The sequence below is a fragment of the Myodes glareolus genome, chromosome 5, assembly GCF_982192425.1.
Source record: "Myodes glareolus chromosome 5, mMyoGla1.1, whole genome shotgun sequence".
Lineage (NCBI taxonomy): Eukaryota > Metazoa > Chordata > Mammalia > Rodentia > Cricetidae > Myodes > Myodes glareolus.
In genome coordinates this window covers 4,435,232-4,449,397 of record NC_142030.1, presented here as the reverse complement: position 1 = coordinate 4,449,397, position 14,166 = coordinate 4,435,232, and the positions used below count along the sequence as shown (strand labels likewise).

General features: G+C 44.5%; 1 protein-coding gene and 1 non-coding gene across 6 annotated transcripts in view; both read right to left on the bottom strand.

The window, feature by feature from the left end:
- Positions 1–14,166, bottom strand: part of Rps6kc1 (ribosomal protein S6 kinase C1) — a 141,525-nt gene that overhangs the window by 120,057 nt on the left and 7,302 nt on the right. For 3 of the 5 annotated variants that reach the window (XM_087906031.1, XM_087906034.1, XM_087906033.1), the window contains exons 2-3: positions 5,487–5,522; positions 104–224 (exon numbers count right to left, since the gene is read on the bottom strand). In XM_087906031.1, the coding sequence (XP_087762157.1) occupies positions 104–224; positions 5,487–5,522 (157 nt within the window). Of the gene's footprint in view, positions 1–103; positions 225–5,486; positions 5,523–9,299; positions 9,398–14,166 lie in introns of those variants that run through there. The other 2 variants (XM_048439451.3, XM_087906032.1) reach the window with 2 other exon arrangements.
- On the bottom strand, positions 11,930–12,063 carry LOC125403894 (small nucleolar RNA SNORA70). The gene has a single exon (XR_007233116.1). It is a non-coding gene; the product is annotated as a small nucleolar RNA SNORA70 (small nucleolar RNA).

Sequence of the window (14,166 nt, the reverse complement as noted above, 5' to 3'; positions counted from 1 at the left end):
TGAGGGTGGGGGACATGAGTGGACAGGGGCAGCAGTCACAGGACATGAGGGTAGAGGACATGGGTGGACAGGGGCAGCAGTCACCAAGTAGAAGAGCACTTACCAAACACTATCCCTTTAGCAAATGGAGGAAACAGCTCTGAGTGTCGGAATAAGTTTCTGTGAATTTGCCATAATTCTTTGTGCAGTTTCTTAAAGTCACTGTATCTCTTCCATACAATTATCTGAAAAGAAAACAAATTAAATGCATATTTCAGAGCATAAGCATTCTGTCTCTGGGCCACAAATAATATTTTCTTTAAATATCCAAAATCACCAAGCATAGCAAACATACACAACTCAGCCCACAGGGTTAAAGGTCTGAAATGAACTAAGATCTGCCTTAAATCTAAAGCCGTGCTTCTCCCAATATTGTTAACTTCAGATTCCTAAATCTGTTTCCTAAAAAACTTTTAATTCATTCTAGAAAAGTATTAAACCTGGTACAAAAATGGTCTATGCTACATAAAATATATTCTCTCCAAAAACTAGTTACGATTGGCCTGGGAATGAATTAGATGGCAAACACTATCTCAAATATCATGTTTACAAGGCAGGAAACAACTTAGGTGGTTTATGTTTTAATCCTTTTCTCAGATTTACTCATTATTTTATGTGCAGGCATACGAGCCTGCATGAATTAAAGTGTGCTGCATGGGTACAGGAGACCTCAGAGGCCAGAAATGGGACTGGATTCCTTGGAACTGGAGTTCCAGGTGCCTATGAGACATGTAGGTGCTGAGAACTAGCCAGGGCCTCGCAAGAGCAGGAAATGCTTTTAGCCTCCAAGTCATCTCCAGTCCCCAACTTAGGAAAATTTTAAACAAAATGACATGACACTTGTTCCCTTCCCCCACCCCACAAAAAAATAAATAAAAAAGAAGACTAACTGTGAAGGGGAAAGGCCTGAGAAGGAAGAAAAGATGCGTTCTCATATTCCTCATAAATCTTAAACAAAGTCAACATTAACCATAATATAATTAAAATTCACATATCACAAAATAAAGTAACAATCCTCTAGATTAGATAGCATAAAGAAGCAATTTGCTGTCATTACCATAAATTATTTGGCCCTACTTATATTAAATTAGAAAAACACACTTTATAAAAAGGAAATAGTGGATGCACGGCCTTAATTATCCCTGTCAGCTCTGAGCCCCACAAAGTAAAGAAAACCTAAGTTGTAAATTCCTCCCCTCCCAAAGAGTCTATGTGCTTTCATGTATATGCAGAGTAGGGATGATAATGGCCAAACCCTAGGCCAGAAAAGCCATTAGACCAGATTCTCAAGTCTTGCCAAATTTTGTCCTATTATTGGAAGTTAGCCTTGAAGAGGGTGTTTCTTGGTGTTCATAATTATAATCGCCTTGGTGGCTCTATAGGCCACAACATGAATCACACAACTGGCTTCTGCCCAGTGCTTATTTACCTCACAAAAGCAGTCCCCCAAACCAGCATCCCTACCCTGTGCTAAGCATTATATTGACCCAGAGTATGAAATGGGAAGCCAGGTCCCACCTTCAGGGGTCACAGTCAAGGCAAGAACAAGTCAGCCTGGATGACTTCACAAAGGGTTGACAGATGCTGAGAAGCTGCACGAAGTGGTATAGAAGGGCTCCCTGCCCAGCCTGGACACTGAGCAAGGCTACAGTGAATGGCCTCTGGAGAAGAGGTCACCAGAGCCAAAAATCATGGAGAGGTAGAGGAGAGACTGTGGACCAAGTTTCTAACGAGAGGGCAATGCCAAAGATAAAGAGCCCTAGAATCTTGGAGTCAGTGACTGAGTAGAGGTGGTAGTCTCCTGAGGTGGTACTGGAAGCCTGTCAGAGGCCACCTGTGCACATCTGGCTCACGTGCTTGAGAGCTGTTCAACAGGACACACAGGTTTGAGGTCTAAGTGTAAAATACACTTGCTCCAGAGCCATCAGCAGGCAATGGGCAGCCAGTCAACAGCCGCTTCTCAGTGTCTATGATGGGACAAAGAATCCAACAAGTGGCAGCAGACACCAAAGGACCAGGAAGGAGCAAGGATGAGGAAAACAGAAGCCTGGCTATGCTGAGGTAGTCCGCAGTGCCAGCAAACAGGAGAAATGTTGGCCACCCAGAACCAACAGTCCTAGCACAAGTAAGGACAAGAGCATCGACCTCCTCCAACCAATCCCTGGAAAGTCAGGGACTCGGGACAGGGCCAGCAGCAGACGGCCGCAGTTGCCACAGCTCGTGCTCTCAGTGGCTTCCAGCCTTGACAGACACATAATTGTCATGAGAAAAGGTGCTATTTTTACATCCCAAAATGTGTCAAACTGAGCTGGACATGATGGTTTGCACCTAAGATCCCAGCACTCAGAAGGCTAAACAGGAAGATCATGAGTCCAAGGCCAGCTACACAGTGAGTTTCAGGTCAGTCTGCAAGGTCCCATCTCAGAAGACCAAAATCATAATTAAATATGATCCATAAGTACACAGGTAACTCAAAGTATGTATGCTGGTACCATGCTGCCAAGAGCTCAGGGAGGAGTGGGTAATAAGCCTCTGAACGCAGCGTCTTCTGCAGGGCCGGGGCCCATTACAAGACAAGCATGAACAATTCAGAAAACAAGAGATTATGAAGCAATCACATTTGCAGATAAAACATCTAGTCAAGATCATTTTCAAATAAAGGGAGGTAACTTGGGAAAAACTTCCACAATTAAAACACCAGATTATATAAAGCCATATAAATCTGTCAGAGTCAAGCTCTTGCCAGAGCTTCGTTTATCACCACATGCTCCTGTTCTACACCAGGCTCCCGAACCAAAACACTGACAGCAAAATGCCCCAGCCACCTTCTCCTTTCCTCTTACTCCTTTCATTAAATCTGAAGTTCCCAGAAACCCTCAAGTGGAAATGGGAACAAACCCACTTCCAACAGAGCAGAGGGACTGGTGTGTGCTAAGACGGGAGAGGACACTTCCAACATGTCAGCAGGGACTGGCGTGTGTGCTAAGACGGGAGAGGACACTTCAAACATGTCAGCAGGGACTGGCGTGTGCTAAGACGGGAGCGGACACTTTCAACACGTCAACAGGGACTGGTGTGCTAAGACAGGAGTGGACACACACGGAACTGATTTTCTCTGATAAGGCCTGGCAGGTCCCACAAAATGATGGAAGCAAGCGTGGGCTCCATATGTGTGCATGTCACTCTGAAGAAACTTCACCAGTCAAGCATTCGATGACCATATATAGATTAAAAATATGTTAAAAGCTCAATTTTTCATTAAAGCATTCCCTTTAGCATTTCAACATATGATAACCATTTCCTTTTCAGATCCTCAAACTTAATGACGCCAAAACACTTGTTTCACCTAACAACTTTCTCATTTCCGCTCTAACTCTGTACTAAAACTTGCCTGGTCACCTTTGCTCACAACAAATATGACTGTCACACTTGTTGCCTATGCATCTTCTTTCCCTGCTTTTTTTTTTTTTGAGTTTTTGTGTTATTTATTCACGTGTCTGTACACGCACATGTGGAAGCCAGAGGTCGACATTAGGAGTCGTCTGTCCACCCCAGGATCTGCCCATCTCTGCTCCCAGCACTGAGATTACAAGCACACATCACTGTACCTGAGAAAAGATGTGAGCTCTCAAGATCAAACTCAGGAGCTCCTGCTTGCACAGAAAGCGCCTTCTCCGTAGAAGTGTAGAGGGAATTTGAAAAGGAAAGCTGCCTCCATGACTCCCTGTGCATATTCTCTTAGCATTCTTAGAAGAGCAGATCTGGAGGGTCGGACGAGCTCCACAAGAGGACAAACACTTCTTCACTACAGACAGCTTACTTAAACTAAGCATGTGTTTATTAGTTGTCAAGAGGTTTGGGGAGGCCTGAGCATATTCTAAAGCAGAAACTAAATCCGTGAGCTCACAGGCTTAAGAACATGGACAGAAAGGACCTGAAGCCTGAACAATAAACTCTTCTAAGTGAGAACCAACATTTAAACATGACAAATGAGAACCTAGAGGCAAGGTTAGAATTTTGGGTTATTCTATGGCTTAAGAAGTCAGCTACAAAGAAGACTAAGTTTGTTGTGTCATTGCTAACATAAGAGCATGCAGCTATCTAACTGAAGAACACTTACACTTACAAGAGCCTGCTGGTGGTATTATGAGTTTCCCCCAAAAATGACTAAGGAAATGGCAGAGAGTGCGCTCACGAACAAGTCGGTTCAGGATTCTCCCTGGAAAGGGGGACATCAAGGTACAACCACAGCAATCAGATGTCATGGTCACAGGTGACAACCCATTCCCAAGGCTGACAGAGCTGTAAATTCTCTAAAGCCAAACCTACGAACAGCGGCAATAATTAATCAGAAGGTGAATTCTAAAGAATGTTCCACGCTAGCAACTGGCATGCAAAAAGAGAAGAGTCATGAGATATGCACAGGTCCTTCTCGTCTGAAATAATAATATTCTAGTAGTTGTCTCCCTATTAGGGAGTTGTCTCTCCTATTAGGGAGACAACGAAGATGTCTCTAAGCCCATGAGGGAAACACTGTGAAATCTTTTTAAGGTGCCTTTTACTGTGATTTGGAGTCATAAGACAAAAACTACCAAGTCAGATAAATCACAAGTCTGACAAACTTGAGCCAACCAACGTGAAACAATCAACTCAAACGCATGAATCAAGCCGGGTGCTTCTGAGCAGGAGTGGCACCTGCAGCTAGGCAGAGGTCCACACTCCATCTAGAGACACTCAGATCCAAGTGGGGGACAACCAATACCGCCAAAGAATAAAAGCTGCTAAATTTATAGCATCTGTTTAAACACGTGGCTGGGGTAGGGTTCCCTCTACACAGTGCCTCTAGTTCAAAACTGAGCAGGAATCAAACAAGAAGATCAACATGCACTGAGGGAGGCACCCACTTAACCAGTGTTCCTACACCAAGCCCCAAGCACAGAGAAACGCTAGTGAGAACCCCACCACTCTAAGCAAAACATGCCAGGCCAGCATCATCCTGGGAAGAAGACGACAGAACACAAGAGAAACCTGTATAAAAAAAGTACGCAAAATGGTCAAAAATAGGCAGGAATGCCCGCGGCAGTCATGGCGTCAGCATGCTAAGCCAACACGGAAGCGGGAGTATGCGGAGCCCCTGATCTATTACTAAAGCTTTAAAATTGACACTAGTCACCAACACTTGTGCTTTAATAAACAAGCATCATGACTGAAGAGGTCAGCAAAGTCCTTGACGAGCACTGGAGTCAGCTGAGAGCTAGAGAGAAAGTTCGCTGGCACCTCCAATTCTCACTCCCACTACTTAGTGCCTACTCAGCAGGATGAAGTGTAACCACAGCTACTGTCAAGTAGCCAGAGAACCATCACACAAATACAAACATTCATACAGATAACTCTGGCAGTTTCTTCAACAAGGATAAGAGGAATGTTCACAAGGAAAAGCATGCTACCTCCTGGACGTCTTCTGGATTTCTTCGTGAAACAACCTGAAACCAAACAGACAGAAATAGCTCATTATCAAAGAATATTTCACAGCTCTGTCATTACTTTCAATAGTATTTGCATAAAATTCCATCTGTGGAAAAGAAAATGAATGCTATATCACTTACTAAAAACTCAGTCAATATAGTAATTTCACTCTGCAATATGAAAAGCTCAGGAGAAGAGCAGAGAACATTGCATGGTATTCCCAGGAGAACACCATGCATCAGTCGTGGCAACGCTAAGATTCCAGCAGGCCATCTGTGGCCGCTCAGACCCCAGAAAAATCCAAGCATGAAGAATAATGGCCTTCGGCACATGTACATTGATCTCTCCACATTTTCCCTTTGTGGTCCAAGGGACTGAACCCAGACTCGTGCAAACAGGCAAACACCACCAGTGAGCCCTCACCTCAGCCTTTGTGTGGCATTTCTTACAACTGTATATGAATCTGGTTAACACAATAATGTCTCAGAGTAGGAAAGAAAGGAAGGAAGGAAGGAAGGAAGGAAGGAAGGAAGGAAGGAAGGAAGGAAGGAAGGAAGGAAGGAAGAGGTGGCTGGAGAGATGGCTCAGTGGTTAAGAGCACTGCCTGCTCTTCCAGAGGACCCAGGTTCCCACATGGCAGCTCACAACTGTCTGAAAATCCAGTTGCAGGGGATCTGACACCTTCACACCAATGCACATAAAATGAAGTTAAATAAACCATAAAAAAATTTAAAAAAAAAGAACTACTTTAAAAAAAAGAAAGAAAGAAAGAAAACACAGTATTCAATCATATCCAATATCTGTGAGGAATGACACCGGACACCTAGTGTGAGGGGTGACAATGAACACCTAATGATGAAGGAAGCAAAAGTAACAAAACTTAAGTGCAAGGGTGACTCTTCTTTTAATAACCCATGACAAGGGCTAGAGCTGAATGTAGCATCGGTGTCTGTTTCATGAATGTGAGGGCCTAGGTTCCAGCTACTTCCCAGCGACAGGAAATCACTTTACACACTGAGCAAAAAGAAACAGCCAATTCCTCACGCTTCTCCGATTACATAAGTCAAAAAGCCTGAAACAATAGCAAAAGTTCATAAAGGAAAAAAATAGCATTATAAGAAGGGAAAATTCTTGTATTGATTTAGATTATAGATCATCTATCTACTTAAATGTCAAATTAATGAACTTGAGGCTACAATGGCGTAATTTGAAAAAATAAAACACAAGCACATTAAAATGGCTGCTTATGGATTGGAGAAAGAAAAAGGTTTTAATAATCAATTACAACATATCAAAAACTGGAAATGAAGATCAATTTATTACACCAGGCAGGAGGCAGTGGCAGAGGTAGGAAGATCTCTGTGAGTTCAGGGCTTAGTTCACATGATGCCAACTTCCAGGCAAGCTAGGACTACATAGTGAAATTCAGTATAAAAAAACAAAAATCACCACTTGTGACATAAGTGCAAAAGAAAAACAAAACAAAATCTTGGACTTAAAGTTAAACCTTAGTTCAAATTATCCGTCTTGATCTCTTACATTAATTGGGTAGAAAACCCACGGGCCAGGTCTGGCTACTACAGATGCCAGTAGCTCAGCAGGAACCCCTCAGTGCTGCAGAGACAGACGGCTCAGTAGCTGGGAGCCCCAGATGCTCTTCTAGAGGACACAGGTTTGATTCTCAGCACCCACGGGGTGACTTGCAACTGCCGTAACATCCATTTCAGGGGATGCAATGCCCTCTTCTGGCCTCCAAGGGTACCAAACACCCATCCACATCATAAAAAAATAAAACTTTTGAAAAGAACGCCAGCACTCACAAGGTGGGTTCCCTTTCTCCCACCAGGGAGTTTAACCACCTGGACAGCTGCTTCTGGGGAATCCAGGGACAGAGTTTCCTGTGCTTTACTACTCAGTTCTCCAACTCTCAGAAAACAGAAATTTGGTGAAACAGTACCAATTTTCATTTACTTAGAGCGGGGCTGCTCCAGCTGAACTTTCTGTGATGATACAAGGACATACACCCACCCCACTCGCAACACTACAGCCACAGCCTGTGGCTGACGCGCCTGTGGCTCACATGCACGTGGCTCACATGCACGTGGCTGACAGGCCTGTGGCTGAAAAGCACTTCAAATAAGGCTACTTCAACCATAGAAATTTTAACTTTATTTCATTTAAACTGGCTTAAACTTAACTGAAAGTAGCCTCGTGCAGGTAATAATTGCCATATCCAACAAGACAGACTTAGACTGAGAGGCTTAAACAGGCAAACACCAGCTCCCAGTACTTCCCACACAAAATCTTTTTTTTTTAATTTATTTATTTATCATGTATACAGTGTTCTGCCTATCTGTATGCTTGCTAGCCAGAAGAGGGCACCAGATCTTATTACAGATGGCTGTGAGCCACCATGTGGTTTCTGGGAATTGAACTCAGGACCTCTGGAAGAGCAGTCACTGCTCTTAACCTCTGAGCCATCTCTCCAGCCCCCCACACAAAAATCTTACCACATAAATAAGTGTGATTAATATTTCATGGGATTAAATATGTTCCCCTACTAGTTTTTCTTATATTTTTTAAATTAGCCAATATGTCAAAGTCATGAATAATCAACCCACCAAAAATTGTCAATACAGAATTACTCATAGGAAAGTTTTTCAAATATATCTTACATTTGGTAATTGATATCTTTCTGAAAAATCGAGATATTCCCTGAATTTGTACATATACTGAAGCATCTTACTCAAATCATCTTTCCTAACTCATGCAAATGATAGCTTGTGACAGAAGTTGTTTCTTAGTCTGGTGTCTATATTAAACGATCACATCTGGGAACTTGTAGATTTTTCAGGAGTACCACTCATAGAAATCAAATAATTAGCTACCTCCCACTGATATCCAGAGCATGCAAAGCATCTTAACAAAAGCCAATGCAATATGATTGCTACACACTGGGCTACAATGGTGAGGCCGCTTCAGAACCACGGCCCAGCGGGCACAGTGGCTGGCGGCTGGAGGAGGGCTTCGAGGGAAGAAGCAAACATTTCCCAACTTATTTCCAAGTCTCAGAGAACACAATGTAAAGCAGCAGGCTGGGCAGTATTTGTCCTGGACCCTTCCAGTGAAACTGGCCCTCCCTGGACACAGTGGCATACTAGGGACTGCTGGGAACGCAGCCCAGTGACTCAAGTCTGCGAGTCTTCCCAACAGAAGCAGCTCACGGCTGTTACAGGAAAGACGGAAAGTCAGTGCTGAAGGACCCATAACCAAGTGAAGGCCTCCACTCCACTCCCGCCATTACAGAAGATACTACACTACACTTCACCCTCCAAACAGTTCCCAGTGAAGGGAGAAAGACATGTAGACAGAAATCAGAGAAGTAAATGGAAAGCTATTTGTGGGGCACTTGCCTGGCATGCAGGAGTCCTGAGGCCGTGCACAGGGGAGAAAAGCGGCAACTGTGAAGTCTTAGCAGTCTCGTTCCCCGCAGCTTAACAAAGCTCAGAAAGGTCAGAGCAAGTACACAGGGCCCCCTTCCTGATTCTCCTTCCTCTTCTGGGCTTTTGCTTCCCTCTCCTCTTCCTCCTCCCACTCAGCAGGTGAATGCTGAGCCTCAGTCCTGGACCCAGATTTGAGCCCCTCTTCATTGTTGGTAGAGGCTACACCTGTGCTGACTCAGCTCGCGCCCTCAGCCAAGGAGGGAAGACTGTGTATTTGCAAAGCATTTGTAGATGATTTACCATTCCTTCCACAGTCTCCAAGTGAGGCTAGAGTGGTTACTGCGCACTCACCTTTTCAGACAACAAAATAAGTTCACGGTAGTCACCTTCAGGTTTGAAGATCCTCTCTGTGGTATCGTCAGCAATAACTCTCCTCTGTCCAGAAAGCCCTGTCACCAGCAGGTTTTATTATTACATTTATTCATCCATCATACCCTAGTGCCTACTGTGCTGCCAAGCCCTGGGGACTTGGGTGTATCTTCTATGCCACCTGCATAAAAATGCTATCACTTCCCAGATCCACGGCCAAGTTCAATCATTGCCATCCCCATAAGAATTCTGTACCTACATTACCCTCCTGTGCCCTCCTGTGCCCTGGAGCTGGAGAGAGCTCAGCAGTTGCTTCTCTTGCACAGGACCCAACAACTTCAGTTACCAGCACTCACATCAAGTGATTACAACCACTTATAACTCCAGCTCCAAGAAACCTCCAAGAAGAAGAACAGGAAGATGAGCAGGAAAAGGAGCAGAAAGATGAAGCAGGAAGATGGAGCATGACAATCAGCAGGACGATCAGTAGGAAGATGAGCAGGAAGATGGGCAGGAAGAAGGGCAGGAAGTGAGCAGGAAGATGAACAGGAAGTGGGCAGGAAGTGAGCAGGAAGATGGGCAGGAAGTGAGCAGGAAGATGGGTAGGAAGTGAACAGGAAGAGGAGCAGGAAGGAGGAGCTCTGAACTAAAAACAAACGGATTGAACAATGGCTCCAGTCCTGGCCTTAAACTGGTTAAAGTTGGGGATAGGGTGAGGCTGAGTTTTCTGTCAAAATTAAACCAAAGAAAGGGCCATCTAAAATTATCCTGAGTGCACCAAGACACTTACCAGTGTCTATGATGACAGAGACTGGAAGTACAACTCCCCATCCATCGCCTGTCAGCCTGAGGAACTCCCCTAGACTTCTAGGGACCTTAACCCGGGCAACCAGAATGTGTGGCTTTGATGCAGAGAGAACTTCGGAACTAATCAGTTTATGAGGCAGAGCTGGAGTTTAATACGCATATTTTATTATAGACTTTAAAAGAAAGAACTACTCAAAAGGACAGTCAGGCACATGCAGGAGCACCTGTGGGCTTTTCAGAAAGTGAAGGTGTGGCCCCTCAAGGAGACCACAGTTCCTTGTTTTCACTACAGTAACCCAGGGATTTTGACAGGACCTGAAGTTGCTATCTTTACAGGGCTGTCAGCTGGGTGAAACAGCTGGTAAGTAAAGACCTGGCTCACAGGGACACAAAAGGGCGCTCTCTCTACTGTAAACTAAGATAATATTTGAGATTCTTAGACAAAGTTTAGGTCAAGGAATGAGGCTCTGCCCAGGGTTATACACACCCAACCCTTAAGCCTGGACCACTGTTATGCGGAACTTAACTCTGTCAACAGTCCTGGAATTCTGGCTTCTTAGATGGCCAGAGATTTCAATCAGTCTTTCGCCTTCCTGTGTCGTCTAGATTTATCCTGACACAATGGCCATACTCTATAGTGTGGCCAACCTCAGGCCATAAAGGTCAACAGAGCACACCACCAGTCAGAGTGCTAACACTATTTTACCTACTTCTTAATAAATACTATAACATTCCTTACAAGTCAAGTCACGAGTACTTTTAAGGTGGCTGGATGCTTGGCTTGGGTGTGAGGTGTCCCCATAAACTCCTATGTTTGGGCACTGGGCCCCCAGGAGGTGCTGTGATTTGGGGAGGTTGTGGAACCTGAAGCAAGCTGGTGGAAGCAGGGCAGCAGGGTCAGGGCAGCAGGGTCAGGCCTTTAAGGTTATGCTTGCACCTGGTTCTAGCTCCCTGTCTACAGAGTTGCAAAGGAACTCTACCCCATTCCTACAGCACCCCAGAGCAGGCTTGCCACGGCTTCCCTGCCACAGTGAGCCAGACAAACTTTCTTCCCCTAGGCTGTTCCTGTCAGCTGTTTTGCCACAACAAGGAGAGAACTAACTGACACACCCTGCATGGGTGCGGAGCGGAGATAAGGTAAAGCCTCGCCACCACATGTACATTCTACAAACATGTATGTGTGCACACACATTGTTTCAACTAATTATCATCCTAACATTTAAAATGACCTCTCAGACATATATAAAGGAGTTCCCTTTCCTTGATTAAGCAGCTACTAGAAAGTAAAACTATAAAAATTATTCAACTCTCACTACTGTATTTCCTAAGCCATCAGAAACCAGTCACAGAAGGATGTTCAACATCAGTTTTAAGAAGCCAACTCTGCTGTGCACACACACGCACGCACACACACACGTGTGTGTGCGTGCGTGTGTGTGCGTGTAAGACTAAAGGAGAGGCAACACAGTGTAAGATCTCTTGAGCACAAGGCCCATCACCTGTCCTAGGTGTGTATGATCCCACAGCAGTCTGAGCCAGAAAATCTGTGGCCCTGAGCTCTCCAAGGCAGCAGAACTGAACTGGGTAATACCCCACTTCTTTGAGGTCGAGGTCATCCAGCAGCCAGGAAATGAGACCATGGCCCTGTAAGACCTCAGTCATGTGGTCTCGGCTCTGCAGCTTGATACAGGTAGACACAATGACTTGGCCAATGCGAACCCTGGGACTTTCCAAAGGCAACCTTCACATAAAGCCTAAAGCCTAGACCAGGAAGACCACGTGAAAGACAAATGTCCCTTGGAAGGGGCTGATTCCAAGGACCCTTTGACAACCCAGACAAGCAAGAGGCTACATACACTGCTAAGGTCACTGCTGTCTGCAGACCCTGCACAGCAGGCTCCATAGGAAAGGGGCCCAGAGAGCTGGCTTGGCTGGGCACTGAGCAACCCACTGTACCCAAGTCCTTTCATGACTCCTGCACCATTAGGACTCAGCTAAGAAGGTAAAGGAGCAAAGTACTATGTTAAATATAACATGAAATGCAAAGTAAAGATAATAAAACATGACAGAGAGGGCCATGCCCTTTTTAACTTTTCACAGACATAAATCTCGAACAGTGGTGAAGGATGGCAGGCTACACAAAAGGAATGCTGTGTGACTGAGCGTGACTCCCTGCGGTGACCCAGTACACCAAATGGCACGTTCATCAATATAACACATGCAACCTTGGCTTTCAGACATTAACTTGCAGGAAACCCATAATTTCATACGGATATATTGCCATCTTTAAATTGCACCTCGCACACACAAAACCGTGACTCTGGCAGGATGATTGAGCACTTCAAAGCATTCAACTCATATATATAATTGTCTTCTTACCAAATTCAACCTCCAGTTTGCTGTAGCACCTGCATCTCTGTTCCACGATCCCTAGCACCCTGCAGACATGCAGGTGGCACAGGCTGGCAAGGAGATGTGGGCCAGCTATCACCTGCCAATGCAGTAGTCTGGCCCCAGAGGCAGCAGCTGTACAGACCATCACCAGACACTTGCATTGTCTAGTTCTCTGACCAGTGAGCTCCCAGATAAGACAGATACATCAAGGGGACAAATTCCAGGGTTCCCACTTTCTGGTGAGTTTTCAGGAAAGGTTCAAAGCACTATGGACTATATGTCTGTGTCCCCCTAAAACTCCTATGCTGACACTTTAATCCTCTGGTCACAACGTCTAGATAGAAGGCCTCTGGGAAGTCATTAGGAACTAGCATCCTCACAAGAAGACTATAAATGATCCTCAGTCATGAATCCAAGAAGAAGGCAGTCATCTCAAACTAAGACACTGAACTGCTGCAACTTGACCATGGGCTATCCAGCATCCAAAACTATGATTTAAATGTTGCTTAAGTCACACAGCCAATAGTGTCTTGTTACAAAACCCGGTGAATACAAATTGACAAAGACAGGAATTGGAGGGTGGCGAGATTGCTCAGTAGGTAAAGGCGATTGTTGCCAAACTTGACAACCTAAGTTCAATCCTGAGACTCACATGGTAGAAGCAGAGAACCAACTCCTGCAAGTTGCCCTCTGACAGCCATGCTAACACACACAATAAATAAGTGTAACCAAAGACAGGAATAGCGGTCTTCTACACTATTAAAAATAATCCCAACTCTCAAGAGCCTGGCAATAACACACAAACGGTAAATACTCAGATGTTCATCCAGATTGTTTCCTATCAGACTTTACCAGTTCCAGCACCAACTACAGCAAACTAGTTCCCAGTCAAGGTTCAAAGAAAATAAAAATTCAGGGACTGGTGAGACGGCTCAGAAGTTAAGAGCACTGGCTGCTCTTTCAGGGGACCCAAGTTCAATTCTCAGCACCCACATGGCAGCTCACAACTGTCTGCAACTCCAGTTCCAGGGAATTCAACCCCCTCACACAAACATAAATGCAAGCAAACCACCCAATATACATGAAAGAAAAGAAAACTTCTGAACGTTAAGAAAATTTCTAGCTTAAAACAAACCTGAGTATCTGAGATGTCAATAAACAAATTTCTAAAGATCCACTTACTAAAATGTTGACATGTAAGAATTTTAGACCAAATAGTATTAATAGTGAAAAGGGAAGGGTAAAATAAAACCAGACCCTGAACTGAACAGAAAACTTTGAGAGCCATGAGTTTTCCAACATTTAAGTGTTCGTCATTGACAACAGACAGGAAGATCCATGTGGGACACGCCAACATCTGAGGAAATATGTTATATGGGCTTCAGCAGCCTGCAGTGCTTGTCACCAGCCTGACTGTATGCAAATGCAAACTCCATCCCCATCCCCGTTTACTGGTGACCCTGAACAAGTAACTTTTCTAAGCCTCAACTCCCCCATCAGAAATGCGGGAAAAAAAAAAAAAAAACAGAGGTACTCACTTACTGGGCAGCTTATTGCTTGTTTGTTTATACCAAATGCCTAAATCACAGTAAGCATCATCCAAGTATCTACTGTCATCATTCAGTAAATAATAGCCACACAAAAATAG